Below are 27,652 nucleotides of genomic sequence, written 5' to 3' on the forward strand. Positions count from 1 at the left end.
TTGCAAATGTGAGTCATTGAAATATGCTTTGAAAATACACCATTCTACTGACAGCTAGAATGTAATAGGAGACTACACGTTGTTTATATTTCCGATCTTTAATTGATAGTGTATCAATTAAAATTCACGTTCTTTAATATTTTCTCAATGACCATTTAATCGGTCGCAGATTCATTGTTATCATTCCTAGCCTAAAATATTTGTTAGAGCTGTAATCCTATAGACATAGGCATTTCTGATGAACATCCACATCCAGATTTATGGAATTTTGACAAAAAGACAACAGGCAGGCTTTTTGTGATGGTAAAACCACCGGTCCTATTTTCATATACTTGACTAGTGTTGATCCATTCACGTGATCCGTACACATGTGTGTTATATATTAGATCTTCAATAACCCTGTCTCTAGATTCAAAACAATAGATTAAGATATGACACATATTCATATTTCACATTTTCAATGTAATTGCCCACAATTACATCTGGTTACACTGCTGCTGGATGGTGTTGGAAGACTGACCTGCATGTTGATGTCGGCTCCAGCCTGAGTCAGCCAGACCACACAGTGAGGATGTCCTCCAAACGCTGCAGTGTGTGTGGGTGTCTGGTTGAAGCGGCTGGTCACCGTGTTCACCTCACAACCCATCTGCACCAGGCGCACCACACACTCCAACTGTGTGCACGGAAACACAGAATACAGGCCAATAATGAGACAATTGAAATCATCTGGTGGTAAAGAGAGAATCAAATCAATCATCACACACCAGGAGGCTTGTGTTAATGAACTGTTGAAGACTACTGATAATAGCCTCCTGGTGTGCACGGAGTCCCTTTTATTGTAACAAATCTCCCACAACCCTGTTTGAATATTAACTGACCCTGTATAGGGTCAACCCCGTGGTTGAGAGACGCTGGTGGAAATAAAGGACAGGAAGGCTTTGCCTTTGCTGAAATTACAAGTTTTGCTGAGTTTTAATGCTAAAATACCAGGTTTCCATGACACTGGATGGCATTGCATCAAGACTATAACAGCAGTGGAAACCACAGATTGTCCCAATCACTCTGACCAGCCAGCCATGTTATAGCCATTAAACTATATTATGCTATTCTATGCTGCTACTGTAAATTATGTTTCATACTATCATTACATTTCACCTTAAATTACACTTCATATCCCATACTATACTGTACTCTATTAATACATATATATATATATATATATATATATATATATATATATATATATATTCTGTTACAGGTCACATCTATAGACATTTTCCTGTTTTCCTATAGCCATTTTGGCGCCTGTGTAGCCATTGGCTCCACTGGAACCAATGACAATCCTGCAACCAGTCACGTTAATTATTTATTAATTTTTTTTCCGCCCAAAACAACATTATTGTACAGTTACAATCAGACACAACTGTATGGCATAGTACGTCCATGGGCAGTTTAGTAAGAAAAACACAACGGCGGACAACAGCCATATGGCAACAGCAGACTTCACTAATAGCACATTATTTCCATAAAATATCAACCTTTAGAAATGGTTAACGCTAGCTACTGTCCTGACCCATTTTACGGTTGAAAAGTACCATGAGGAAAATTCAAGTTAGCTAGCGAAGCCGTGATTCAATTTCACTGCAGTTAACGTTAACTAACGTTACTTCATGGTAACGTTATAACGTTAGTATTAAGTTATGCAGGGTCTGAATGTCTCCACACAATCTGAAACATCCCCGACGGAGTTTTACCCATAGATATAAAACAATATATGTTTAATGAAAAACTACATTTCGCTAGGTAACGTTAGCTAAATCTGTTAATCTGGCTAGTAATTAATTAGCGTTAATTCCTACCTGCCCATAGTGAGCAGCCCAGTGTATAGGTGTCCATCCATAGCACGAGTCCTCAGCAGTCAGATGAGCCAGGTTTGAGAGCTGCTGTAACAGTGAGACCAAAGCTCCAACATCCCCATCCCGACAGGCGCGGTGGATGGGAAACCGGCTGTTAAACACCTCATCACTGGAGAAGTCGGGTTCTAGTCCCTCAGACATTAGTGGATTACGAAAGTGGCTGAGAGAAACGTTTTTCTCGAATGTTCCCGCCGGTGGTCCCACGGAGCAGACTTAAAAAGGTTCAAACCTTTCAAACACAAAGGAAGACGAGATAAGCCGTCGGTCTCTTCGCGGCTGGAAAATCACAAAACCCGGACTGGAGTCTCGCACTAGGCAGTGTGACTTTGACCAGATTGCATTTTAGTTATTTGTTTTAGGCGGCTTTCGTTCAACACCGGTCAGGAGGAGGAACACCATCTGCCGTTGTGCCGCCTAGAGGTCGGAGGGAAACTTTGAAATTATACCCACAAGTGAACATTATTTTATCGAATTATTTTTGAAAATATTCGTTATGCTGAACAACTTCAGCCTGCATTATATATGTTTTAGCTAATTGTGTTATGATGCTAGGTTTTGACGAACACGGAGGTAACTTTACTAAACGATGTATTAATGCTACCAACAATGCTAACACTCCACAGGGAAAGTAGAATCAACAGCAGAAGTAGAAGAAGACCATAAAGTCCTACCGTAACAAGATGTCAGGATCATTAGGCGGGAAATCGCTAGCTCTGAATCATGGCGCAAAGATAAAGGCAAGGAAACAGGTAATAAATCCTCAACACAATCTAGAACACACACTCAATCTATGATTGATTTATTCATACCAGACTGCTGTCAAGGTTTAATCCAAAGCACCTCGACATTTTTTTATTGTTTGGCTCTACTGCAGCCACAGACACATTTTACAGTCTATGACCCCAGCACAAAACAACACCTATTAGTTTGAAATCCTGTCTCTCAAATGTTTAGGATGCTAACTTCCATACTAGGTGGTGGCTTTAAAAAGCAGCCCCCATTTTTCTAGGTGAGCAAGGAGTGTTTTATGGCCAAACAGTGAAATATTCTACCTTGGTGAAGTTAGTTTGATGTTGGATATTCAACAGATATTCATTTTGGGTTCATCAGCAGTTCCTGCTGTGCTTTCACTCAGTCTTGGCAGAAAAATATAGGACACCCATTTTCTCCTAACTGCTCCGTGAGTCTCCCGCATATTGATAGCGGCTCCTTGACGCCAGCAAATGAGATCCAATCTCCCGGAATCTCGGGCAAGACCGCGCACTAGACTAGAGAGTGACTGCTGTGTGTGTGTGTGTGTGTGTGTGTGTGTGTGTGTGTGTGACTATAAATGCAGCGCTTGTGAGAGCAAACCGTCCTTATAGCTGTGTGTTGCCGCCATAGATAGTATATAATGGACCAATAGACCCCGTTGCTCTGGGCGGAGACCAGTGAAGGATATTAGAAGCACTTTTCCGGTGATCTCTTGCTTTACTGCGCAGCCTCCAACTGACAGAGACAACGTAGATGTGACGTGAGCAACGTGTCGGAAAGTTGTAAGTCTTCTGGTAGCTGTGCCAAGAGAAATCTCAATCATTTCCAATCTTACAGAGACGGAGAGCGTAGGTATATGTAAGGAGATAACATAAGCACAGGCTAATTATTGCTAACTAACATGCTAGTTAACATTAGTAATTAAACCTAAACAGCTAATGTAAGTCGAAACTGCCTGCGAGCTTCTCCTGTACTATATGGTAATTCCTCTACTGTGCGACAGTAAGTCACTTGGTTATGACACAATCATTAGCTTATTTTTACAAAAACGTCTGCTACGGAGCTATAACGTGAGGTACAAGGTAATGAAGCCTTTTATACATTGTCGTGTTTCTTTAGAAATAAACAATGGACAAATAGAGTCTTTAAACGCTTCAGATGTAAAGTTATTCGCAGTCAAGTGACGTAAAAAAAAATGGCGGTCAGTGGAATGCTAACAAGAGGTGATTTTAGTTTTTTAATTTCTATAAATTAAAATTTTGCATCTCCTTTTTTCTCTCCTTTTTTCTTGCAGTGGTTCTCAAACTTTTTCGGTCATTCCCCACTTTGGACAAGGGGGAATTTTCAAGCCCCACCTGCCCCTATCGCCCCAACACAATGCTAATGAACAAGCTTAAAATGTTCCAATTTATTGAAGTAACAAGTAGTATCAGTATAGTAACAAGTAGTATCAGTATAGTAAAAAGTTGTATCTAAATACAAACTAACGATGTACATCCAATAACAGCAAGTTCAAAAATAAAGAAAATAAAAGTGCAGCTGTGTCATAACTTGTATCAAGTTCAAAAATAGAAAAGAAATAAAAGTGCCACTTTGCAATCTGTTAAAAAAAGAAAAGAAGAGAAATCCATTTGGCAAGACAGGTCTATTTATCCCTGCATTAGTGGCTGCAATGAGCCTGTTGTGCATTGCACAATTTCTCAAAGTGGGGGTGCCGGCTTGATACTGCCACTCTCAAGTCATGCTCAATGTTCAGCTGAGATCTGTACTTTGTTTTCAGTGAAGCAACAGCTGAAAAGCCCATCTCACAGAGATATGATGTGGCAAAGGGAAGAAGAATGCACACAGCTCTCTGCCCGATGAGTGGATACTCCCTCTCCACTCCAAACCAGAATTCACTAAGAGTCTGAGCTTTAAACCTGAGCCTCAGGGTGGAGTCAGATGTCATCTCAATAAACTGGTCCTCCTCAGCAGACCTAAAATCAGTAGGTGCTGCAGACAGAATATGTATAAATAGGCTTACTTTATGTGTCATTGCATAATAAACACAAAGAAATCAGTTTGACAATAATCCATTCCAGTTAGTAAGTAGCATACAACATACATAAAATGCATGTATAATATATGAGTATAATATTCAATAAAATGTCAAAATACCAACCTGCTGCATTGAATGGATCCATAACCCAGGCATACTGAGCACTGTTGTTGGTGAAGTATTTTTAGAACAATCCTCTCAGGGAAGAGATGTGCTCCCTATGGTGGCTCCAGAATCAGTGGTTTCAGCAACTTCACTCAGGTTCTCAAAGACATCTATGTTTTGCTGATCGAGGCGCCTGCCCCATACCTCAAGCTTTCGGGTGAATGCAGTGATCTTGTCTGCCAGGTGAGGTAGGTGCTTGTCTTTGCCTTGAAGCTGAAGATTTAATTCATTCAGCTGGCCAAACACATCGCTGAGGTAGGCCAGTTTAAACAGAAATTGTTCATCACTGAACTTGCTTGCAGCCTCATACATGCGCTCCTCCTCCAAGAACATCCGAATCTCTGCCCTGAGCTCAAAGACGCGCGACAGCACTTTGCCCCGGGAGAGCCACCTTGCTTCACTGTGAAACAGCGCAGATGTGTGATCAGCTCCCATTTCCTCCTTTCCGTTTCTTGACCCTGTCATGGTCTGTGCGCCATCAGAGCAAAAGCCCACACAGTTTTCCCATTTAAGGCCGTGTTCTTTGAGGTAACTGTCCATGATCTTAAACAGCAAATCCTCGCACAGTGACTCGCCATTCACAAAGCGGACATACGAGATGAACGAGCAGTCAGTGGCTTCGTCCACTTGTAATGCAAAACGGCTGTCTTTTAATTTTTCTACGAGCTGTTCCTCAAGATCACTTGAAATGTTGCATATACGTGTCGAAACTGTGTCGTTTGACAGGGGGACAGCTTTTAATGTTGCTACGCTTGTCTCGTCAAGCATAATTGACACCATGTCTCGAACAGCGGGGAGACTGAGCTGCTCTGCAATTGTGTGTGGTTTTTTGCATTGTGCAATTCTGTATGCCACTCTATATGAAGCCATCTGTGCTTTACTGTTTACTGATGCAGCTTTTACCATGCGAGTAAAAGAAATCAAGTGGCTTATTGACGTGACTGGGGTGTGTGGTCTCTATGTGTCTTCTTAATTTGATGGGTCTCACACTGTCTGTTGCCCCTTTGCCCCCACCACCGCTGCCGTGAATCCAAGAGCAAGATACCCTTCATCATATTTTCTTTTCAGTTGGCTTTTTGGTTGATTAGGCCCGTCTGGTTTGTGTCTCTCTGCTGTTGCTCGACAACTTTTGAGGTCTGTGTCACAAATGTATCCATGTTGTGTTATTGCCCACACTAGCCTGCTACCCATCGGCGCAAAGCATAGATACACATATATCTATGTATACACACATATATCTATGGGTGCGAAAGTTTGTTCAGCTACAATTAATATTCCGACGTCATGTCAATCATTATTTTGACACGATCGGTTCCAGGTTACATTTTTCTCGGGCTCTCATATCTAATATTCTTTTAATTTAGACTGCATGTAGGCTAGTAATGATTACTTTGTTTGTGGGTGTTTTGTTTTGAATGTATGATCTTTGTTGTCATTAAAGAAAGGCATTGATAAAGGGGTGGGGGTGGGGAGGGGAATTCCTGTTACACTTGGTGTCGCCCCCGGGGGTGATCAGTCTAATAAACGGCAACCAAGGGGGTAAGCTTCGCTTCAGAACGCGCACCTCCGATGGCGCCATTTTGTTGCTACGAAGCGATCACCTCTTGTTAGCATTACACTGACCGCCATTTTTTTTTACGTCACTTGACTGCGAATAACTTTACATCTGAAGCGTTTAAAGACTCTATTTGTCCATTGTTTATTTCTAAAGAAACACGACAATGTATAAAAGGCTTCATTACCTTGTACCTCACGTTATAGCTCCGTAGCAGACGTTTTTGTAAAAATAAGCTAACGATTGTGTCATAACCAAGTGACTTACTGTCGCACAGTAGAGGAATTACCGTATAGTACAGGAGAAGCTCGCAGGCAGTTTCGACTTACATTAGCTGTTTAGGTTTAATTACTAATGTTAACTAGCATGTTAGTTAGCAATAATTAGCCTGTGCTTATGTTATTTCCTTACATATACCTACGCTCTCCGTCTCTGTAAGATTGGAAATGATTGAGATTTCTCTTGGCACAGCTACCAGAAGACTTACAACTTTCAGACACGTTGCTCACGTCACATCTACGTTGTCTCTGTCAGTTGGAGGCTGCACAGTAAAGCAAGAGATCACCGGAAAAGTGCTTCTAATATCCTTCACTGGTCTCCGTCCAGAGCAACGGGGTCTATTGGTCCATTATATACTGTCTATGGCGGCAACACACAGCTATAAGGACGGTTTGCTCTCACAAGCGCTGCATTTATAGTCACACACACACACAACACTGTTCCTTAAGGTCTCCTAATAGGGTATGTAACATTGGTTGGGCTGAAAATTGCCCGAATGCTATTTTATGGGTCCTTAACTATCCTGTGAATATGGCTCTATTTGGAACAAGAGCTTTTCTTCCAAATATGGTATGCTCATGAATATTTAGATCAGCTGCGTGCTAATTGGTTTCAGCAAACCACATAGAAACACATTGGAGACTCAACAGCAGGTCTCATATTTCAGACACTGCAAAGTTATGCATTGTTTGTTAGGCTATTTCGTTATTAAATTCACTTCTCAGACTTTTTTAAGCGAGAAATCAACTACATTATGCTCAAATATGGGCCGTTTTACGAAAATTGATGGCTAATTCCAAAATGGTAAGACGTGTCAGACTTTAGCTAGGAGCTCCACACAGTCTGACGAGAAAGCGGCAACCTCCATACCCAGTGAAAGTCACCTTTTCCCTGGGTACTGGACTACTGGAATACTCGGGGCTCCGTGGAGCTGGCTGGCTGCCAGCTGCCGGCATAACTAGAGTGGCTATATTTACAGTTTGAATTTTGTCACGCCACTTATATAACATCTACCCCAAGGTCTTATAAAGCTAACAATGGTTTCCGATTTCAATTTTATGAATTTCAGAGGAATTCTAAGAGGAGGGTAACTAGCTCTCATTGATAGAGCTCCATCCAGCCGCAGGCTCTATCAATGAGACTCGCGGACAAGAGGCGTTTATTTCCTTGATCGTTTGTTTAAATAACTCAACACATTATAATTACACACATTATAAGATTAACTGGAACCTGTGGTAAGAGATTGCTGGCGTAACAAGCTCGCTGACCGCGCTCTCACTCACACACACCGGCCATTTAGCAGGAAGAGGGGAGCTGCAGGCCCTGGAGTTTTGTCAGGGCAGTGCCGTTTGGTAGTCCATTAACTCAAAAAACAGTGACTTTGCTTGGGTATGGAGTGCCGTGGGCTGCCAGCCGTGACGGAGCTCCATCTACCTCACGGCAGGCCGGGGTCTGTGAAGGAAGGCAGGCCAGGGGGCGAGGCAGCAACACAGGCAGCACCGGCTGCTGAACTCCGACACACAGTCGGACAAAATTTGCAATTAGACAGCAATTTTCGTAAAACGGCCCATATTTGACCTCTACATAGTTGATTTCTCGCCTAAAAAAGTCTCAGAAGTGAATTTAATGGTAAAATAGCAGATGAACAATGTATACAATTTCTGAGATTTGCATGACCTAGATTCAGAAGACTACCTGATCTCAGGTCAGTTGTGTAGCCTATGTAAATGTTGGGGCGTGATTAGAGAGAGACTAGAGCCAAATGAGTTGACGTCAACTCTGCGGCTTGTTGAGATTTCCCCCGTTTTCAGAGGCAGTTTCAAATTGTGAGATTTTCAGAGGAAAGAGGTGTCAATGGGATTTTGAGGTTCTATATACATATCCTAGTTACCCACTAAACTGTCATTATTCAACTATGACAAGGTAAAATCGGTTTTGCATTCTATCACCCCTTTAAGAACCCCATTCATTTCCTATGGAAAACGGCTTTCTGCTCAATAGCTTCCATGTTATTGGACCCAAACACCCCAGAGACACACCTCAATTCATATTTCGCACCTACTATTTTATTTACCTTTTTTTTTATTTGTCACCTTTTTTGACATTTTTGTCGCATTTTCCGATATATGTTTCTGCCTAAATATGAAGGGATTTCTGAGTCTCAAAGTCGGCAAATCTGAGTGTCGCGTAACTGCAGTGTTTTTGGTTTTGGTGCACAACTAGGTGGGCCAAAATCTATTGTGAACCTTAGTTGATATGTGGGCCGGATCATAATCTGCAAGGGGCCGGATTTGGCCCGCGGGCCTTGAGTTTGACACGTGTCGTAAAGAAAGCAAAATATGAAGCTATCCCAGCCCAGTCTCACGGCAGTTCGTGAAATGGTCACGTTATTGAATCTATTGATTCGTGAACAGGACACGATTATGTCGTTTTTTTCCGTGTGGTGATTACGAATTTCAATTTAATGTATTTTAATGGGAAGCATAATTTGTGATCACAGAACATAGTTGAGCATTCGGCAGCTAAAAAGACAGATATTGCTCTCACGAGTAGGCCTGTAGCGATAGTCAATACATTAACTAAGCGCACGATATATGGAAATGAGCTCGGTAGCTTTTGGTGACGCAATATATTGCAATCGATAATTTGTATAATTGAAAATATATAGATTTATTCATTTTGACATACAAATGAATGTTACCAACATTTTAGTCGATCACTTCTGTCATCTCGTCTGCTATCCGTGTCGGAAAAAGAGGCCGGCCTCAGGCATATCATTAAACCAAAACTACATGATTTATTGATTATTCCTAAAACAAAAAGTAAACATATATAATAAAGATAATTGATCTTTACCAAATAATTCAAGTTTGTAGCTGACTTGACAATAACCAGTGTATATTCAGCCCAGTCTCACAGCAGTTCGTAAAATGGTCACGTTATTGACTTTATTGATCTTTATTGAGCAGAAATTTTAATTTTTAATTTCCCAGTTCCTAACCTCAACTTTCCAATCTGGCGTTTCATGTCCCTGTTGTTGCGTGCTACAGAGACCGCGCGTGGTGGTCCGTCCTGTTGTTGTTGCCGGCGTGTGGCTTTTAATTTCCCTTTTGTGGCGTATATTTTCCCCGTTGTGGCGTTTCTTTTCCCCGTTGTTGCGTCCCCCAGAGCAGCCCAGTGTCATGGCAGTTCGTGAGACGGTAACGTTCGAAAATCGTGACCTGTACATGAAGTAAACGAGTAAATCGTGACCTGTACACGAATCAGTAAATCAAAAATAACGTGAACGTAACTGGCTTGAGACCAGGTTGGTATGTTCTAAAGCATTTCTTCTTCATAAAACTCTGCGTTTGAAAGGCTCTGTGACACTAAATAAACCTGTTTGTCTTAAAATCTAAAGCTACACGAGACTCGTACTAAACCTGCAAAATGTCCCTGAAAGAAATGCTCCCATGTTGTTAATGTAATATTTTTTTCTTTGGATGACCAACATGTACCTCCAGACAAAAAACTATATTTAGTATATTATATTTAACATATAAAATAATTCGAGCCAACTTATATTGTGGGGGATTGGGATGCAAATGAGTGTTTGTCCCCTGATTTATACATCAAACTATATTACACATGACTGTACTGCAAATCAACATTTAAACAACAATAGACCAACAAACATGACATCATTTTTATGCGTTTATTTTAAAAGATTATTTGTGTAGCTACTGTTTGTGTGTATGCAGTAGTAATTATGGGGGTGTGCCTTATTAGTACCACATTGCAGAACAGCTCTCCATTGGTCTGGGGTGTTTGGGTCCCATAACATGGAAGCTATTGAGCAAAAAGCCGTTTTTCATAGGAAATGAATGGGGTTCTTGAAAAAAATTCATTAAAAAGGAGATGCAAAATATTAATTTATAATGAGGTGTGTCTTATTAGTACCACATTGCAGAACAGCTCTGCATTGGTCTGGGGTGTTTGGGTCCCATAACATGGAAGCTATTGAGCAAAAAGCCGTTTTCCATAGTAAATAAATGGGATTTAAAAAAAAATTTAAATAAAATAGTAGGTGCAAAATATTAATTTATAGTGAGGTGTGTCTCATTTGTACCACATAGCAGAACAGAACTTGGGGTTTTAAAAAAAATGTATTTAAAAAAGGAGATGCAAAATATTAATTTATAGTGTAGTGTGTCTCATTTGTACCGCATTGAAGAACAGTTCTGCATTTGTCTGGGGTGTTTGGGTCCCATAACTTAGACGCTATTGAGCAAAACGCCGTTTTCCATGGAAAATGAATGTGATTAAAAAAAAAAATGTAATGAAGTAGTAGGTGCAAAATATAAATTTATTTTGAGGTGTGTCTCATTTGTACCACATAGCAGAACAGTTCTGCATTGGTCTGGGGTGTTTAGAACATCTGATATACAAGCTATCAAAAAATAAATGAAGTTCAGAACGTAATTTATTGACGGTCCCTAGGTAAAAACCAAGAAGTTAGGAGCAAATGGGTGTCCTATTGTTTTCTGCCAAGACTGAGTGAAAGCAGCAGGAACTGATGATGAACCTGAAATGAATATCCGAATATCTGTCGAATATCCAACATCAAACTAGCTTCACTACGGTAAAGATTCTTGACTGGCTAAGTCTGTCACCTGACCTCAGTCCAACTGATTATGATGAAGAAGACTACACACACAAAGTCAAAAAGCCTACACAACAAGCAAGAATAATGAATTGCTTCATAGGCCAGGCGGATCATTAGGTGATATGAGTAGTCTAATTAAGTTTTTATTTAAATTCCACCTTGGTCCCCTCCTTTGCTGGAGAACAAAGCCATCACACAATAGTGCATCACTGTCCTAATATTGCCGGTCTGTACTGTGCATTTGCAGGTGTTTTGGACTTTGAGATTATTAAAGGGATTACTCAACTACGTGAACATGTAAAATGTGAGTTTAACTTTTTCATAATTTGACCAAACAAATTCCATAAAATTTCAACTTCAACACCTCATTTAGTGTAAACATTGCAATGTCACTGACCACTTTAACGAACTGAAACTTTGACGTCCTGTTTAGCACCCACATTAATAATTCTGGTGTTATTCTGTGTTGAACAGGTACAACCTGTGTCCATCTGCCTGCATCAAAGAGTGGTTTGTGTGTGTAAGCAGTACACGTTTAAATATTGAGAGGCAAATAGTTGATGGTAATAGCTGCTTACACTGAGTAACCAATCAAAAAGTTATATGTGAGTCTGCATTTTATTTTGCATTGGACTGCTTTATATTCAGTGTTTCTACCATTTTACCAGTATTCGTAAAATGACGGCTAAAACGTTTTAACCACATATTTAAATATGAATAATTGAGAATGAACTACAACTAGAAACTGTGGTTCAGACAATTTAATTTGGTTCCATGCCTGTGTATGAATTACTGAAAACTTGAAAAACCAGATAATATGATGTGTCACTTTATGTTCACCCTTTGTTGTGTGCAGATTTGGTGGGTGGATAGATATCATACCTTTTTAAAATACTATCTTAACATCTTTTTAGATCAATGCATTGAAGTTTGTGTTTTTTCTTTTAGGATGGTTTTGTCAGAGTGAGGAGAAGTGATTTAGAGAAGTTAACCACAGAAGTCATGCAGCTGAGGGAGTTCCTGCCCAGAGTTCTGAATGGGGACCTAATAGAAATGCTGCATAAAGCTCGAGCAGCTCAGACAAGTACGCTTGCATACAATTTTACCTTGAAAAGACTTGAATATGGTAAATGCCATGTCATTGTGAGAGACTCACCCATATTTCATGAACAGTGGAACTGGAATTTTGTTACCTAGGATTCATCAGTTCACTCCGTCTCACCTTACTCCTGTGTGTTTCGAATGTGGTGAGGTTACCAGCTCCAGAACTGAAGAAGACGCTTGGATGAGAGACAAAAGGTCTTCGGAATACCTTTAACCAAGTCCAGTTGACCCTGATTTTGACCCTTCCTTGGATAACTATGGCCTGGATGACGGAAAACCTTCACAGATATCTACCAGCTCTGTAGGCACTAGCTAGTAAGAAAGCTAGATGTGCAGTTCCAAATTTCCGTCTGCGCAAACTGCCATCTACTACTTTACTTTACATTTTACTTTAAGATGCACAAAAGATGTATGTTGTGTAATGACAACATTGTTTCCGCACTACCATATAGAACATTACATGTCTATACTTAAACGGTTAGCTATAGGTTTAGTTATTACCGCATTGTAAATGCAAAAAAACATACTTCTAAAAATCTGAATAAAAAGGTAAAGTCATAGGACAAGGAGGGCTTTTGAAAAAAGAGCTGATAGAAGTTTTCTGCTAAAACTATAGGCTGTTTTAGCTTTTCAATGCTGGTAGATTCTGTGATTGAAGTTGCAATTTTATCATCAATAAGTTTGGTTCTGTTTATAATGAATATAAAGGAAAAACCCCCCACCAAGTGTAAAAAAACTTCAGGAACCACCATGGAACCAGGAAAGAGACCAGGCTACACAAACAAAAAGCAAAACTGAAGCACATCATTCACACAGATAGAGAAAAGCAACAAACTAACACAAGAGGGAAAGAGAGAGAGACAAGAGGAGATGCTAAATCTCCTGGAGGACGGAGATCCAGATCCAACATCTGGAATGAGCAGCGACAGCCAGCAGAGAGAGAGTTGGGGTCCCACGAGGACGACGGATTGTCCAGCACAGACAAGTCTGAGTTTAGACAGAAAGAGAGAGGAACACAGCCCCTCCTGTGGGACACAAACAGACTGAGGGTTATTGAGCAGCAGTGGCTTTCAGAAAGTTAATATTATTCTCTACCTGGCTTAAATTATACTGTACATATTGACCCGCCAGCTGGATAATCAAAGAATAAAAAAAAAAAAAAAAAATGATGTTTAATTTGTGTGGTATTTCTAAATACTAGTTGGTTGTTGCTATTGTTTTTACAAAAAATGTGTGTGTGTGTGTGTGTGTGTGTGTGTGTTTGTGTGTGTGCATAGTGAAGGAGCACCTTGCGCAGGAACAGGAGCAGCTGCGACAGGAGTGTCTGCACCTTCAGTCCCGATTGGATGCAGTGCAGACTGAATGTCAGAAAGAGAGGGAGGTGAGAGAGTGCAGGCAACGTGTTGTCTGTATACTGTATGACTGTCAAATGGACTCATTACTTGACTCAACAATGAGATCAATGATCTGGCTTTAAAGGGGTTGAAAAAAAACATTGAAAAATGTTCCGATATAGAAAATAGATCCTTGGTGGAGGAAACTACACTCTATGGCTTTACCTCTGCCATTATTTTGTTATATCGGGAAACCTTGCTGTGTGTTACCACTTGCGTGTTTGTGTGTGTCTGTGTATGTGTGTGTGTGTGTGTGTGTGTGTGTGTGGAGAAGCTGCTGTTGCGTGAACAGCTGTGGCAGAGCGGAGCAGAGCTGCAGCAGCAAGCAGACTTCTGCTCTGGTCTGGGATCTGCAGCCTGCAGTCTGCTGTGGAGTTGCTCTTCCAGTGAGGACACGGTCACACGCTGGCTGGCTGATGTGAGTTGTCTTCACTGTCTGTGTGTGTGTGTGTGTGTGTGTGTGTGTGTGTGTGTGTGTGTGTGTGTGTGTTATACTCTTCCCAATGACAACCAGACTAAACTGTAAGCTCTCAGGGTTTCACATTAGACAGTGAGATAATATGATATCCGTGTGTGTGTGTGTGTGTGTGTGTGTGTGTGTGTGTGTGTGTGTGTGTGTGTGAGGTGTAGGGGAAGCTGCAATCCTTCCTGGCTGTAGCTGCCCAGACTCTGGAGAGTTTCGTCAGGTCTCTGGACGAGGAGGCGAAAACTCAAACTGAGGACCACAACTCCCAGGAGCACCAGTTTGTGCTTGCTCTGGCTGGAACCATTACTAGTGAGTTCCCACTTCTGTTCCATCTTTGTTGGGAGTCGCACATGCGCAGTACCTAGGTCAGCACTACAAGCCAGTCAGGAGCAGAGGGCTTTTTCACTTTCTAAACCTATAACATGCACAAAAAAGATATATAACACAATAAAGGAAAGGGGAAAAAGCCAAAAAGCATAATATGAGCACTTTAAAATAAAAAGTAGGAAGCAGGTCAGTTAAAATGTACTCTGAGTAAACGTTACTGCCTTACATTTATAAAAGAAGTGGGGGGTACACTTGGTACTATGCCAAGGTATAATAATGCTAACTATAACCCATAAGGATGTGATCCCTAATTTGATTGCATTTGTACTGTTCATATATATATATAATACCAATACTAGGCCTGACCCTGGTAAGTTCCGCACCCCAGCAGCATCCACTGATGGCTGACCCTCGGCCAGTAAACGTAAACATTAACAACATGTATCTCTCCCGGTCAGCTCAGTGCCCTCCTGCAGCCAAAGACCAAGGGTTGATGCATAGACTGAATAAGTGAAGCCAAAACATCTCTACCCCCCCATGTTGGCTGTTTGTGTGTGCTTCCGATACCAAGGCTCGGAAGCACCCATGGTAGCACTGGGATATTTTGGCTTCACCGTACAGTGGGTGGAAGTGTCCATCTTTATATACAGTCTATGCCACAGACACACCTGCAGCTTCTCCGCTCCAGCCGGTCATTTATCTCCTTTCTTCTTTTCTTTTTTTTAAGATTCCTTTTATTGAGATTTTTTTGACAACATATGAGTAAAATATAAAAATCAACACCCAAAATACAAACAAATACATACTCACATGCACACACACACACACACGCACACACACACAAGGGGGGAGCGGTACAGTATGCAAAGTTTATCTTAACCCCAAGTCAAGGTGACTAAAACCTGTAAATGTCCAGTAGTATGCACAAAAACAAAAAAATAAAGACCAGCCAAAACAAATGAATGAATGGGACTTTTGTTTTTACTGTGTAACGGAAAAAGTACAATACTTTTGATTAAAAAGTACTGATGTTAATATGAAAATATTGATTTTTAACAACACTCAAAAAAGTAACAGTACACAAAAAAAGACAAGAGTAAATATAATCTGTTACTTCCACCCGTGCCACTGGGCCTTGCCTGGATCCAGAGTCAGAGCAGCTTCAGAGGGGGGGGGGATCTCATTTCTGGCCCTCAGTTAATATGTATGCAGGTCATTAGTCACTGTACCAGCCCCTCAGCAACTAAGGTGGATGTACTGTCAGAATGTAATATCAGGCTGATGGAGAAGAACAGAAAACTGCAGTCATGACATTGTGACCATGTCAAACAAAATGTGTCAATAAGTACATTGATTTAATTTGTGCAAATCCTCCTGCAGGACCTGAATGCAACATATACTAAAAATGTGCTTACTGCTACTACAGACCAGGAATCCCCACAATCACCTGCTTTGTCTTTATTTCTCATCAATCAGACATAGCAGCAGTAACACGTGGCCGGGACTTCCTGTCAAGCTCTGTCCTACTGGACACTCTGATGAAGCTTTTGGAGCTGATGATGCCCGGTGTCTTCCCCAAACTGAAAGTGTACGTGGAGCTGTGGTAGAATACACTGGTAGTTTAATTGTTGGTAATGTTTTTCAGCGTATAAATGCCTCGTTTGCCTTAATAAACAACTTTTTCATTAGTATAAACATGGACGAGAAAATTAGACGTAACCAATATGGAACATAAAGTTGCATGTGATCTCATCCATAAATCATCATAAATTTTACAGGGCTAGATCCACTGTACACACCTTGGCTTGTTTCTGAATAAGTCATTTGCAAAATCCTATCGTTTTCATTTAACATTGTTGCTAAGCCAGGGTTAGTTAGTACCCTAAACATGAAATGTGTAGATTTTTCAAACATAAACAGACCCATGAATAGACATTTCTTACCTGAAAGAACTGAAGTTTTACAATTCCCGAAACACATTGTGTGATCACGGATTATGGCTCTGCCCCAGTGTTTGGGCATTATTATGAAACTGTATGGATTGATAGCTAGTGAATGAATTCTAACCCTAACAACAACAACAACAACAACAAAATCATGTCCAATAGATACTACAGAAAGGATCAGGAGAAAAATAGTGTGACTTCTTAAAGATTCAGATTTTTGCAAGTCTGTCTTAATGCAACACTCATATGCCATATACATATGGCATATGAGTGTTGCATTAAGACAGAGTTACAGTCTTTTCAGTAAAAAATCCGAAAACATAGCAATAAAACACACACAAATACCAGGACATAGAATTCCACATAATTAGTTTCACACTGCGGAATCATTCAGCTTCTGCTGAACTTAAGATTCCATTTATATATATAAAACTTTTTTAAGATTATTTTTTTGGGCATTTTTAGGCCTTTATTATGACAGGATAGCTTGGACTTGAAGGGGAGCGAGAAGGGAATGACATGCAGCAAAGGACCTCTGCATCAGTTCAAAGACTCACTGAATATAGAGTATACTTTTTCCCCAACCGCATCACCATTTAGCTACACTTCAGAATGTACAGCAGTAAATGAACGCATTACTTCAGTCTGCGGCTGTTTCAAGCTGTTAAATTCAGCTCAGTACAAAACTAGCCTATACCAGCACTGGTTATCATAGCTCAGCATTTTTGTTATTTGCAACAGTGTTATCACATAGGATTGTTTCTGTGGCTTTTAATACAATTTTTTTGTGTCTAGATGTGGGCACTAGGTGGCAGTGCTGTACTTCTGCAGTACACAGCAGTTTTATTTTTGCTGCAGGTTGATGCTGATGGCTCTGTATAATGTCAGCATCAGTGTTCAAGGACTGAAGTGCATCAGTGAGAACCCAGGACTCCTGCCTCTCATCTGTGCCCTGCTGGACGGTAAGGAGACTTTTTTTTTGGAAACACACCAGTCTCATTCAGAACAACTCAACAGTGGTACAAACTGCAAGAGACATTCTTATAACAAGACACATGTATGCTACTATGTAACATAAATATGTGTGTTAACCAGCCGACACAAAGACAGCTTCTTTCCCCATGCAGTCACTCAGAAATAGCTCCCACCCTTACACTGAACAAAGTAAATCAACACTGTTCTCAATCTTACAATTACAATATTGTTATTAATTTGTTACCATTGCACTGAACTGCCTTGCACTATATTTATATTTACATCTTAAATCTTTGCACTATTCCTTCCCTCTCTTCAATTGTTATTGTATATTGTTTGTAAATTCTATTGTATTCTATTGTATTTATATTTCCTATTCTATTTTTATTCTTCATATGTTAAGTGAGTGTTTGTGTACTTTAAAAGCAAAGATTAACCAGAGTCAAATTTGTTTACCCAAACCTGGCCAATAAAGCTGATTCTGTATACTTGTAAGTAGATTTCGGTAGGATTATTTTGAACTGTACATTACTGAATACATGGCGATTTTTGAAATTAATAACATAATGCATTGGATAAATATATATATTTTTTAAATCTAATCTGAATACTTTTGGATTACTTCAAATATCAAACATTGAACATATTGCACTTTATACTAAATAAATGGACACTGCCACAAAAATTACAGAAATATTCATTTTGCTCTTTAAACACTGAAAACAAATATTAGATATGTCACCGTTAACAAAGCGGGTAACCTGAGAGAAGTAACTTACTTAAAATATATTCGCCATTTAGTGTTAAATGTTTCATAACTTGCCATATTTTAAAGACGTAATCAATAATGTAATCAAGTAATTCTTGACAAAGTAATTATAAACAGAGGCGCGGGAAGTCATTTTCGGGGGGTGGGGGCACGGTCCACGTAGAGTCTAAAGATACTATGGTACACAGGCTCTGTATTGTGCAGACCACTCACTGACCCCTCCCCTCCAGGAAGTACAGCTCAGCTGACGGTGTTCAAACTATATCCCAACATAGTGGGTTACTGCACAACTCCAAAAAACCAGAGATGAAAAAAGTAGGCCTATCTAAATCTGTGTGAATGCATGTTTGTTGTCGTTATGACGTGAGGCGCGCGCGCACACACACACACACACACACACACACACACACACACAGCCTCCCTTGCTGAGAGTCCCTGTTAATTTGCCTACTCCTTACCACGTCGTCAACTACGCTCTCTTCCATCTTTTCCTCACTCGCTCCCATGGCCCTGTCATGGTCACTCTCCTCCTCCTCGCCTTCTTCCCTGTCATGATGTTGTTTCTGCTTCTCTGTATAGCCAGCCACCTCTCCTCCTTCCTCGGCTTCAGGTAATGCTGATGTTGAAGCAGCTGCTACAGCCCCAAACATGTCAGAAATGTTGGCACATTTTGAGGCATCCGCCTGTAGATTCTTAATCTTTTTCTCCCATAATTTTTTTCTCTGCACCTCCCTTGCCCTTTGGTGGTCGTTTGTCCATTTTAACGTGGATGCTAAACTTCCAGCTTAAGCATAGTTATTACAGCTCGTGTCTCAGGGCCGGGAGTGGGGAAAGCGGTTCCTGGATTTGATTGGGTCAGGCCAGTGCCAATAAAGAAAATTAACCAATGGGCTGCTGTCAGTTCTTTATGGGCCGGTCTTAACGTTTTATGGTGTGATTGTGCTTGGTTTCTGCGTTTAGAGAGGCATGTCAACAGACTGTAGGTCGAACTCTGAGTGTTCAGTGTAACATTTGAGTTGAATTTAGGTGTCGGGGCATTCCGCCACCGTCTGTCTATTGCGTTCGACGACAGCCGTGCCGCGATTGGATTTCATAAAGGCGAATTGTTAAATTGTTACAATGTACTTTAAAATCTGCTTTAAAAATAAACATATATGTTTTGGAATATAATGTTCAGCTTTGGCAGCTTTACCTGTGTGCTAAAATATACAATGACTGAGGAAGCCTAGTGACAAGTCCATAGCAACCAGTGTTGAATTCGTTATTTCCCAGTGTCCTTTGCTGTATGGTCTCAATGTTTTATTGTTTTATTTCATGTGAATACTAGTTTACTAGAGGAGTAACTAAGTATTTGAAGTAATGCAGGAAGTGTGCATTTAGTTTCCATGCTCATTGTTCATTGTTCATTGTTCATTGTTTCCACAACTAAAATGGCCACCACACCATAACAGAGGAGTGTGATGTGTAAGATGAGACTCACGTATGTCATGGCAATAAAAATCAAAGGGCAGGTGTACATTTTTGCCAAGCGCAAACTAGCACATAAGACATCTTTTTTTCATATCATTTAGGAGGGTCATAGAAAAATTATTACTGGTGAAGGGAGGGTCAAGTCTATTTAGACTAAATATCCCAAAACTCCTCCGGTGGTCCACTAAATAAATAATGAACAGTCCCTTATCACCTTTGTAGAACAGAAGCAAAAAAAAGGGATTTATTAGATGTATGAACCGTAGTGTACCGTCCTTTTATTCATTCATAACGCACACTAATCATCATTTCTGTGCAAGAGGTTTTAAACGAATATGGAGGTGTTTATTCCACACCAGAGGGTCAGTGGCGTGGTGTGGCTTTTCAACTAGGTGGGTGGGGTCACAGCTCTATAGATAGCTCTGTGGCAGTTTTTGTATTTTTTAAACGTTAATATTTTTGAACGAATTCCTCATGTCACAGGTACCACAATTGACATTGTTATTACGAATGGAAACCCCACAGACTACGCGTCAGTAAAAAAGATCTCGGTTTGTTTGACAGATGGAGACTGGGAGGTGTGTCTTCACTCTCTGCGTCTCCTGCAGTCGGTGTTGTTGGAGGAGGAGGTGCTGCTCCTGCTGGGCTCTGCTCTGCTGGATCCAGACCTCCATGCTCGTGTCAGCCGGCTCACCTCCAGTGTGCAGCCCAGCCTGAGACTGGCTGCCCAGCAGACCATGGAGGACCTGCAGACCCTCCGACAGGTGCCACTTTCGCAACATTTGTTCAACCCCCTGAGCCCCAAACCAAAGCTAAAAACATGCTTTTTTTTAGATTAGCAAACAAGAGATCCACCAAGTAAAAAAAATTTGTGCATGTGATGATACATTTAACACAGGTCCAGGCACTCACAGAGGTGAAGACAGACATTTAATGTTTCACAGTAGAAAAAGCATAGGTGTAAAGAATCAAATGAATGGGGGCTGAATTCCATCAAGCTGCTTCGGTTTCTGAGTCCTGATCCTGTTTTATGTCCATATAGATTGTCTCTGCTTTGAATAATATTGTTGTGTCTGATGTGGTTTTTCCTCAAAAAATACTTCAAATTACTTCCTAAGAATTTTTAAAGAACATATCCTCCTTTTTTTACACTGAAAACAATCCAGGATATCTGACTATGTAAATATTGTCAATTTCAAAAGTTTAACCACTGACCACGAGATGTATCCCACTTACCATTCTCAGTTTATGTAAGGTAAGGGCTTCAAGTTTCCACCTCGCTATTGTATAAGTCGTACACAGGACCACAATCGGCCCAAAACTAGTGTCGCGTTGCCAGACCTCCACAGCGCTGTGTCAACGCTGAAGTATGGTCTGGCTGCACGAAAACTAGGAAGGGGTGGAGAATGCCTGACATCAGGCTTTAAATCGCACTGACCATCAGGTAAGCCAGACTAGCTTCAAACTAGTTGTGATGTCACAACTCTTGCAGGTAATGTGATTTAATGCGGAAACACTTCACCTTTATCAGATATGTGTAAAAACACACATCACTCTGCACAGTGAAGCTCAAACGTCACAGTCAAAGAACTATAAACTAAACACATTTGTGAGCGGAGGGGGACTTTATTAGTTTATTGTGAACGTTGTAAACAGTGAAGTGTCGGAGCGATGAAAATAAAGAGTGTCTGTGTGTTTCCAGGGTCGGGGATGTAAGCAGAGCGGCCTCTGATGTGGATTCAGTATCTTCAGTCCAGCCCTCCTTCTGTGTTAACTTTCCTTTCACGTCACATCGTTACATCTGTCTGTGATTGTACACTACATGTTCAAACTGAGGAGAAAAGGAGAGAGCAGTAGAAATGAAAGATTTCATCAAAGTTAAACCTATTTATCAAGGTAAAAGCAACAGCCTTTTATATCTAAATTTTACTAGCTTTCTTTTTTTACTTGCACTGTTCATTGTTGAGCCTTCAGGTTTGTTCCCATGACTGTGTCTTAATGGTTGTGAATACAGGTTTGTACAAGACACATTAAAGATGATGTTTGCACACTTTCAGAACAGTGTCTCTGTTTTCATAGAAATGTCCTATGATATTTTGAGATTGATAAAATATTTGTTTGATATATATATATATACAGTATATATATATATATATATATATATATATATATATATATATCTCATCATGTATCTGAAATCCATCACTTTATAATTGATGTGCTCTTGAAAACAGCACATCAGCTAATTAATTCTGGTTTATACATAACCTAAAATTACAAATCTTCATACATTTCTTATCAACCCTGACAGCCATATTTCTTGTAAATAACAATGCTATGTTTCAAACACAAAATAAGAAAATTGCCCCCACACTATTTGGGTTTTAAAGTTAGGTTAAAGGTTTTGGTTAGAGTTTTTTCTTGTAAGAAACGCTTATCAAAGTGCTTTACAATGAAACCCAAGCAAAACAACATATTGACACATTGTAAGAGTAATAAATAAATCAAAGGCAGGTCTTTAGATGCTTTTTAAAAGTGTCCACAGATCAGGGAGCGTTTAGAAGCCACAGTTTTAAAGGCACAGCCGTCTTTAGTTTGGCATCTGGAGTGAGGAAGTCTGCTGGTGAGATAAGGCTGCAGTAGTTCTTTAATATTGGCAGGTTTCTGACCATGCAGAGCTCTGAAGGTGATCGCAGGAATCTTGAATATGTTTTATTTAGTTCAAAGGACAATTCCGGCACAAAATGAACCTAGGGGCTAATAACGTGTACCGAGTCGACCCTGTTCCAGGATACGTTTTCATGCTAATCGAATGTGTCTCTAGCTTGAAACAAGCTAGCGCAAACCGGTGATTAGCTTAAAACGCTAGCCTTCGGGGCAGAGGGTAAATCGCTATTTCTACACCACTAACAGGCACAAAATAGCACCACACTTCAACCGTAGCAAAACGAGGGTCCCTACATGTAAACCGAAGCATTGAGAACTTTGTAAGCATACAGACAGTTTATTTAAAAGATAGATTATAAAGACTGTACCGTTCATGTATACAGGTAGGCGCCATCTAAACTGTCTGTACACTTAGAAAGTTCTCAATGCTTCGGTTTACATGTAGGGACCCTCATTATACTACCGTTGGAAGTGTGGTGCTATTTTGAGCCTTGTTAGTGGTGTAGAAATAGCAATTTACCCTCTGCCCCGAAGGTTAGCTTTATAAGCTAATCAGCGGTTTGCGGTATCTTGTTTCAAGCTAGAGACACATTCAATTAGCATGAAAACATATCCCAGAGAACGGTCGACTCAGTACACATATGTTATTAAAGGGGTGATAGAATGCAAAACCGATTTTACCTTGTCATAGTTGAATAACGACAGTTTGGGGTAAATAGGACATACATAGAAGCTCAAAATCCCATTGACACCTCTTTCCTCTGCAAATCTCACAATTTGAAACTGCCTCTGAAAACGGGCGAATCTCAATCTGCTGTGATGTAGATGGAGCTCCTTCACGGCTGGCAGCCCACGGTGCTCGATACCCGCGCAAAGTCACCTTTTCTGGGTTAGTGGACTACCAAAAGTTGCTGCCCTGACAGAGCTCCAGGGCCGGCAGCTCCCCTCTTCCTGCTAAATGGCCGGTGTGTGTGAGTGAGAGCGCTGTCAGCGAGCTTGTTACGCCCGCAATCTCTTACCACAGGTTCCAGTTAATCTTATAATGGATATGTGTGTTGAGTTATTTAAACAAACGATCGGGGGAAACAAACGCCTCTTGTCCGCGAGTGAGCTGTATGGAGCTCTATCAGTGAGAGCTAGCTTGCCTCCTCCTAACAAAACCTCTAAAATTCACAAACATTCATTAAACTGAAATCGGACAAAAGTGTTAGCTTTGTTAAGAATTTAGGATTATATGGGACACATAGCCTGGCTAGCAGCTCCTCCTAAAGAGACCCCTCATGTTCACAAAAATGCCTTAAATTGAAATTGGACACCACTGTAAGCTTTATAAGACCTTGGGGTAGCTGTTATATATGTGGCGTGACGAAATTCAAACTGTAAATATATTTTAATTATGCTGGCAGCTGGCCAGCTCCGGAGCTCCGAGCCCCGGTCATCCAGTAACCGAGAAACTTGGTATGAAGGGTTCCACTTTCTCTCCAGACTCTCTCCAGGAGCTCCTAAAGTCTTACCAAATTTGCAATTAGCCATCAATTTTCATAAAACTGCCCATATTTGAGCTTTAAATAGTTGATTTCTTGGAAATTAAAATAGTCTCAGAAGAGAATTTAATAACGAAATAGTAGACAAACAATGTATAACTTTGCAGTGTCTGAAATATGAGGCCTGCTGTCTAGTCTCCAATGTGTTTCTATGTGGTTCGCTCAAACCAATCAGCGCGCAGCTCATCTACATATTCATGAGTATACCATATTTGGAAGAAAAGCTCTTGTTACAAATAGGGCTATATTCACATGGTAGTTAAGGACCCATAAAATAGCATTCAAGCAATATTCAGCCAAACCAATGTTACATACACTATTAGGAGACCTTGAGGAACAGTGTGAAATACCCCGTATAATCATTCTATCACCCCTTTAACCTATAGGTTCATTTTGCACCGGAATTGTCCTTTAATGAAGACAAACCTAATCAATACAGTAAGTCGACTAACATCTCTCATTTCTGCGGCACAGGTTCAGCTGTGAACCAACACTAGATCCTCTCTCCCAGCTGATACAGTCACCACCACATATCTCACAGAAAAAGAAAGCAAGAAATAGCAGGGTTCCATTTTTACTTCAAGTCTGAGGTGTGGTACCACACAGTTCTTCAATTTTTTTAATCACTGTGTTTGTGTGTGTCAAAATAACGAAATATTTAAAGCCAAGTAAATGATCCGACAGGAAGGATGATCAAGTTACATCTGATGGAGCAGCAAAACACCAGCAGTGTGGAGTTATGCACAGATCTCACACACACACACACTTTATTAAACTACAAATGGAGCACAGATCAAATTAAGACAGATGTCTCTATATTTGTCCTATACAACATTTGGCCAGTTTTCAAAATCCCATTGTGTCATTGAAATGGTCTGGCATATTAGAACTGATAGGCACTAGCAGCGTAGTCCCACTTTTATGTTGTATTTTTCCATCTGGGTCAGGGAGATTTTAGAGTTTATATGGTGAGGAAGGTGATATGGTGTCAGTCCAGCAGGGGGCAGCAGAACTTGGCCTCTCAGCTCTCAAAGAGCAGGGTAGGTTTCAAATACATCGTTGAAAATACATGTATCTACTATTTTAAACCATTTAAATCATGCTACATAAACAAATAATTAAGAGAATCTAGAGACCATCTTGCAATGGGATCACACCAACTGCAACGCCAAATTGGGCCAGGGGCGTAACGTGTGTGTGTGTGTGTGTGTGTGTGGGGGGGGTCACTGCACACCCCTTCTTTCTGCGCCCTTGCTTGGACAACACCCACCTTCGAGCCTTCATTTTGATCTCAACTACACACCTGTAAAATTGTTGTACATTGTAAGGTAAGGCCAATCTGCTCATCAGGATCTAATCTTATCATTTACGCACCGATGGCACAGCTTTGGGAGCTATTTGGGGTTCAGAATCTTGCCCAAGGACACTTTGACATGTGGACTGGAGGGCTGGGGAACGAACCAACGATTGCCAGGAGAAAGGGTTGTGTAAGGAATGGATCTTAGGAGGAGTAATTACAGCAACCAAAAGCTGTTGCTCTGAAAATGTACGTCAGTGTGTAGATTTCTAGATGGCCTCGAAAGAAATGTGAAACTATTATTACAAACCTATACTGGAAGATGCCAAAGTTTACTGAAGGTGTGGTGAAGTCTAAGATGACAGTGAGTTTAATGTCAGATATATTCCAATAACATGATGTTTGTTTTTAAAGATCTTTCCTTCCTACATCTTTGTCCTTTTGAACTTTCTTAGCTCTTTATAAAAGAGCAAAAATCTATGAATGAATATGAGGATGTCCATCCCGTCAGGTTGTCTGCCAAAAAGGCTTTTCAGAGCTATGGAAACACAGGGCACACAGGCATTGTCTGTCCCATTGATACAAACCCAGAATGCTGACTTTGCTGAACTGCAGCCAGTCTAACGGCATCTAAGTCCAGTCTGCAGCAGCTAGTAACCCCAAACCCCAACAACCTCCCCAAACTGCCCCCTAAAACAGCCCCAACCCCGGCTGGCTGGCCTAGTTGCTCTTGGCCTGGGGATGCACGGAGCGGCTAAGCCTCTGTGCTGGCTGGCCAAAGCCCTGTGGGATTAGACTAATGCAGGTGGCGGGAAGTCACTGGTGGTGAAACAACAGGCATGGGAAGGGACCCTTGTCTTTACAATAGAAGTTACTCTACAAATGATGGCCTGATGTTTTTAATTGCACCAAACTGTATAAGTATTCATGCTGTCGCATCTATGTGATGTATATATCTGTGTTGTAAAAGTCTTCCTTAGATTGAGTATCTCTCAGCATGCATTCATTAGTAGAACACTTAGACAATAAGTTGTGTTATTTTATTAATAACTATTGATTTATTTTTGTATTAATTGCAGTAATTGGGTAAAATGTATACAAATTGCACTGGCTCTGGAACCAAACTCCTTGATAGGGGCTGGACTCTCCAGTGGTGGAAGTTAAAGTACTAATACCACACTGTAAAAATTCTCTGTAAAAGTTCTGCATTGAAAATGAGTATATATATATATATATGTTAAGCTCAGTGTAAATTCTTTCAGGAAGACTTCTAAGCTTCATTTTACCTCTCTTTTCTAAACTGATCAGCTGATTCGGGGCGTTCACTTTTCAGTTAAACCAACCAGAATTGGCCATGAATTCCAAGAGCCAATCACAGCATTGCATCCCTGATTTAAATCAGTTCTCCTCTCTGCTCTCAGTTGTCATTCCAGGCAAAGCGTGCAATCCTCCTCCACCCGTTTCGCCTCCGGTCATCGTCATCCAAGGCACCTGGGGTCCTCTTGTGGCGGACCACTCCTATTGGCCCCTTCCTTCCGGTCTTCACACTCCTTCACCACCGCCGGTGTCTAGACCCCATCGGGGGATGTGCCTACTCAAGGCTTCTCTACACCTTCTGAAATGATTTACATAGCGATGGAGTCTAATCGCCAAAGACTGTACATTTCATTTGTGCACACGTAACAAATAAACCTTTTACATATTTGCAACAGTCTCTCCTGATTGAAATGGTATAAGGAAGATGTACTTAAAGAATTGCAACAAATGTCCCATGTGAGTGTTATCATTAAATGCTGCCTCAATTACCCAGAGCCCAAAGTGACATCTTCACAGTACTTCCGTCCAGCCAATCATTCAAAATTGTAACAAATAAATTGAAATGATTAAAATAATTAGGTCAGTGAAGCTGGAACCGTGAAATGTTTTTGCGTAAACAATTACTTAAACGTTTACCAAATTAGTTGCCAGTTAATATTCTTAATAATATCGTTTTAGCTGTAGCCTACTTGTATAAACTGTTGTGTAGTTTAATTTATATATGTACATCTATATATTTAATTTGATAAACTCTTAAAATGTTTTATATGCAGAAATCTTGATTTTTAAATTTACTACTGACTCAAGCTGTCAAATAAATGTAGTAATGTGAAAAGTACAATATTTCCCCCTGAAATGTAGCAGACTAGAGGTAGAAAGTAATGAAAAGAAAAGAATAGAATTTCAGTACAAGTACCTCAAACAACAACTTAGGGATTCAAGGTGAGCGCTGACTTTTACTCACTCTTCTTTGGCACCAAAAACAATTATCTCAAATCTATCTTTGTGTAACTGGAGGAAATGTT

The 27,652-nt window shown here is 40.5% G+C and overlaps 2 protein-coding genes across 5 annotated transcripts in view; one reads left to right on the plus strand and one right to left on the minus strand.

Moving 5' to 3' along the window:
• The window catches only part of ankrd10a (ankyrin repeat domain 10a), a 15,045-nt gene extending 12,685 nt beyond the window's left edge, over positions 1–2,360 (minus strand). Inside the window, 2 exon segments of the mRNA XM_028571909.1 lie at positions 521–673; positions 1,860–2,360. Coding sequence (XP_028427710.1) covers positions 521–673; positions 1,860–2,057 — 351 coding nt within the window. The 5' untranslated portion in view covers positions 2,058–2,360.
• hsf2bp (heat shock transcription factor 2 binding protein) lies at positions 1,882–21,858 on the plus strand. Of its 4 annotated transcripts, XM_028571907.1 has the most exons (11): positions 2,581–2,665; positions 11,599–11,655; positions 11,826–11,871; positions 12,300–12,435; positions 13,733–13,836; positions 14,118–14,267; positions 14,480–14,624; positions 16,119–16,230; positions 17,447–17,550; positions 20,367–20,566; positions 21,505–21,858. In XM_028571907.1, coding segments are annotated over exons 2-11 (1,029 nt in total). In that variant the 5' UTR covers positions 2,581–2,665; positions 11,599–11,653; the 3' UTR covers positions 21,535–21,858. The 4 variants fall into 4 exon arrangements, with proteins under 4 accessions (XP_028427706.1, XP_028427707.1, XP_028427708.1 ...); XM_028571905.1 differs by lacking the exons at positions 11,599–11,655; positions 11,826–11,871 and adding an exon at positions 1,882–2,336 and having other exon boundaries at positions 2,540–2,665; XM_028571906.1 differs by lacking the exons at positions 11,599–11,655; positions 11,826–11,871 and having other exon boundaries at positions 2,381–2,665.
• The last annotated feature ends 5,794 nt before the right edge of the window (positions 21,859–27,652 follow it).

Source organism: Perca flavescens, chromosome 24, assembly GCF_004354835.1.
Source record: "Perca flavescens isolate YP-PL-M2 chromosome 24, PFLA_1.0, whole genome shotgun sequence".
NCBI lineage: Eukaryota > Metazoa > Chordata > Actinopteri > Perciformes > Percidae > Perca > Perca flavescens.

What these genes read in the sequence shown, in the direction of transcription:
- hsf2bp (XM_028571905.1), top strand. Translation starts at nt 2,597, where the DNA reads ATGTCAGGATCATTAGGCGGGAAATCGCTAGCTCTGAATCATGGCGCA. An exon ending in GTCTTCCCCAAACTGAAAGT is followed by an intron (nt 16,231 to 17,446) that starts GTACGTGGAGCT and finishes TTTTTGCTGCAG; the next exon opens with GTTGATGCTGATGGCTCTGT. An exon ending in CATCTGTGCCCTGCTGGACG is followed by an intron (nt 17,551 to 20,366) that starts GTAAGGAGACTT and finishes TTTGTTTGACAG; the next exon opens with ATGGAGACTGGGAGGTGTGT.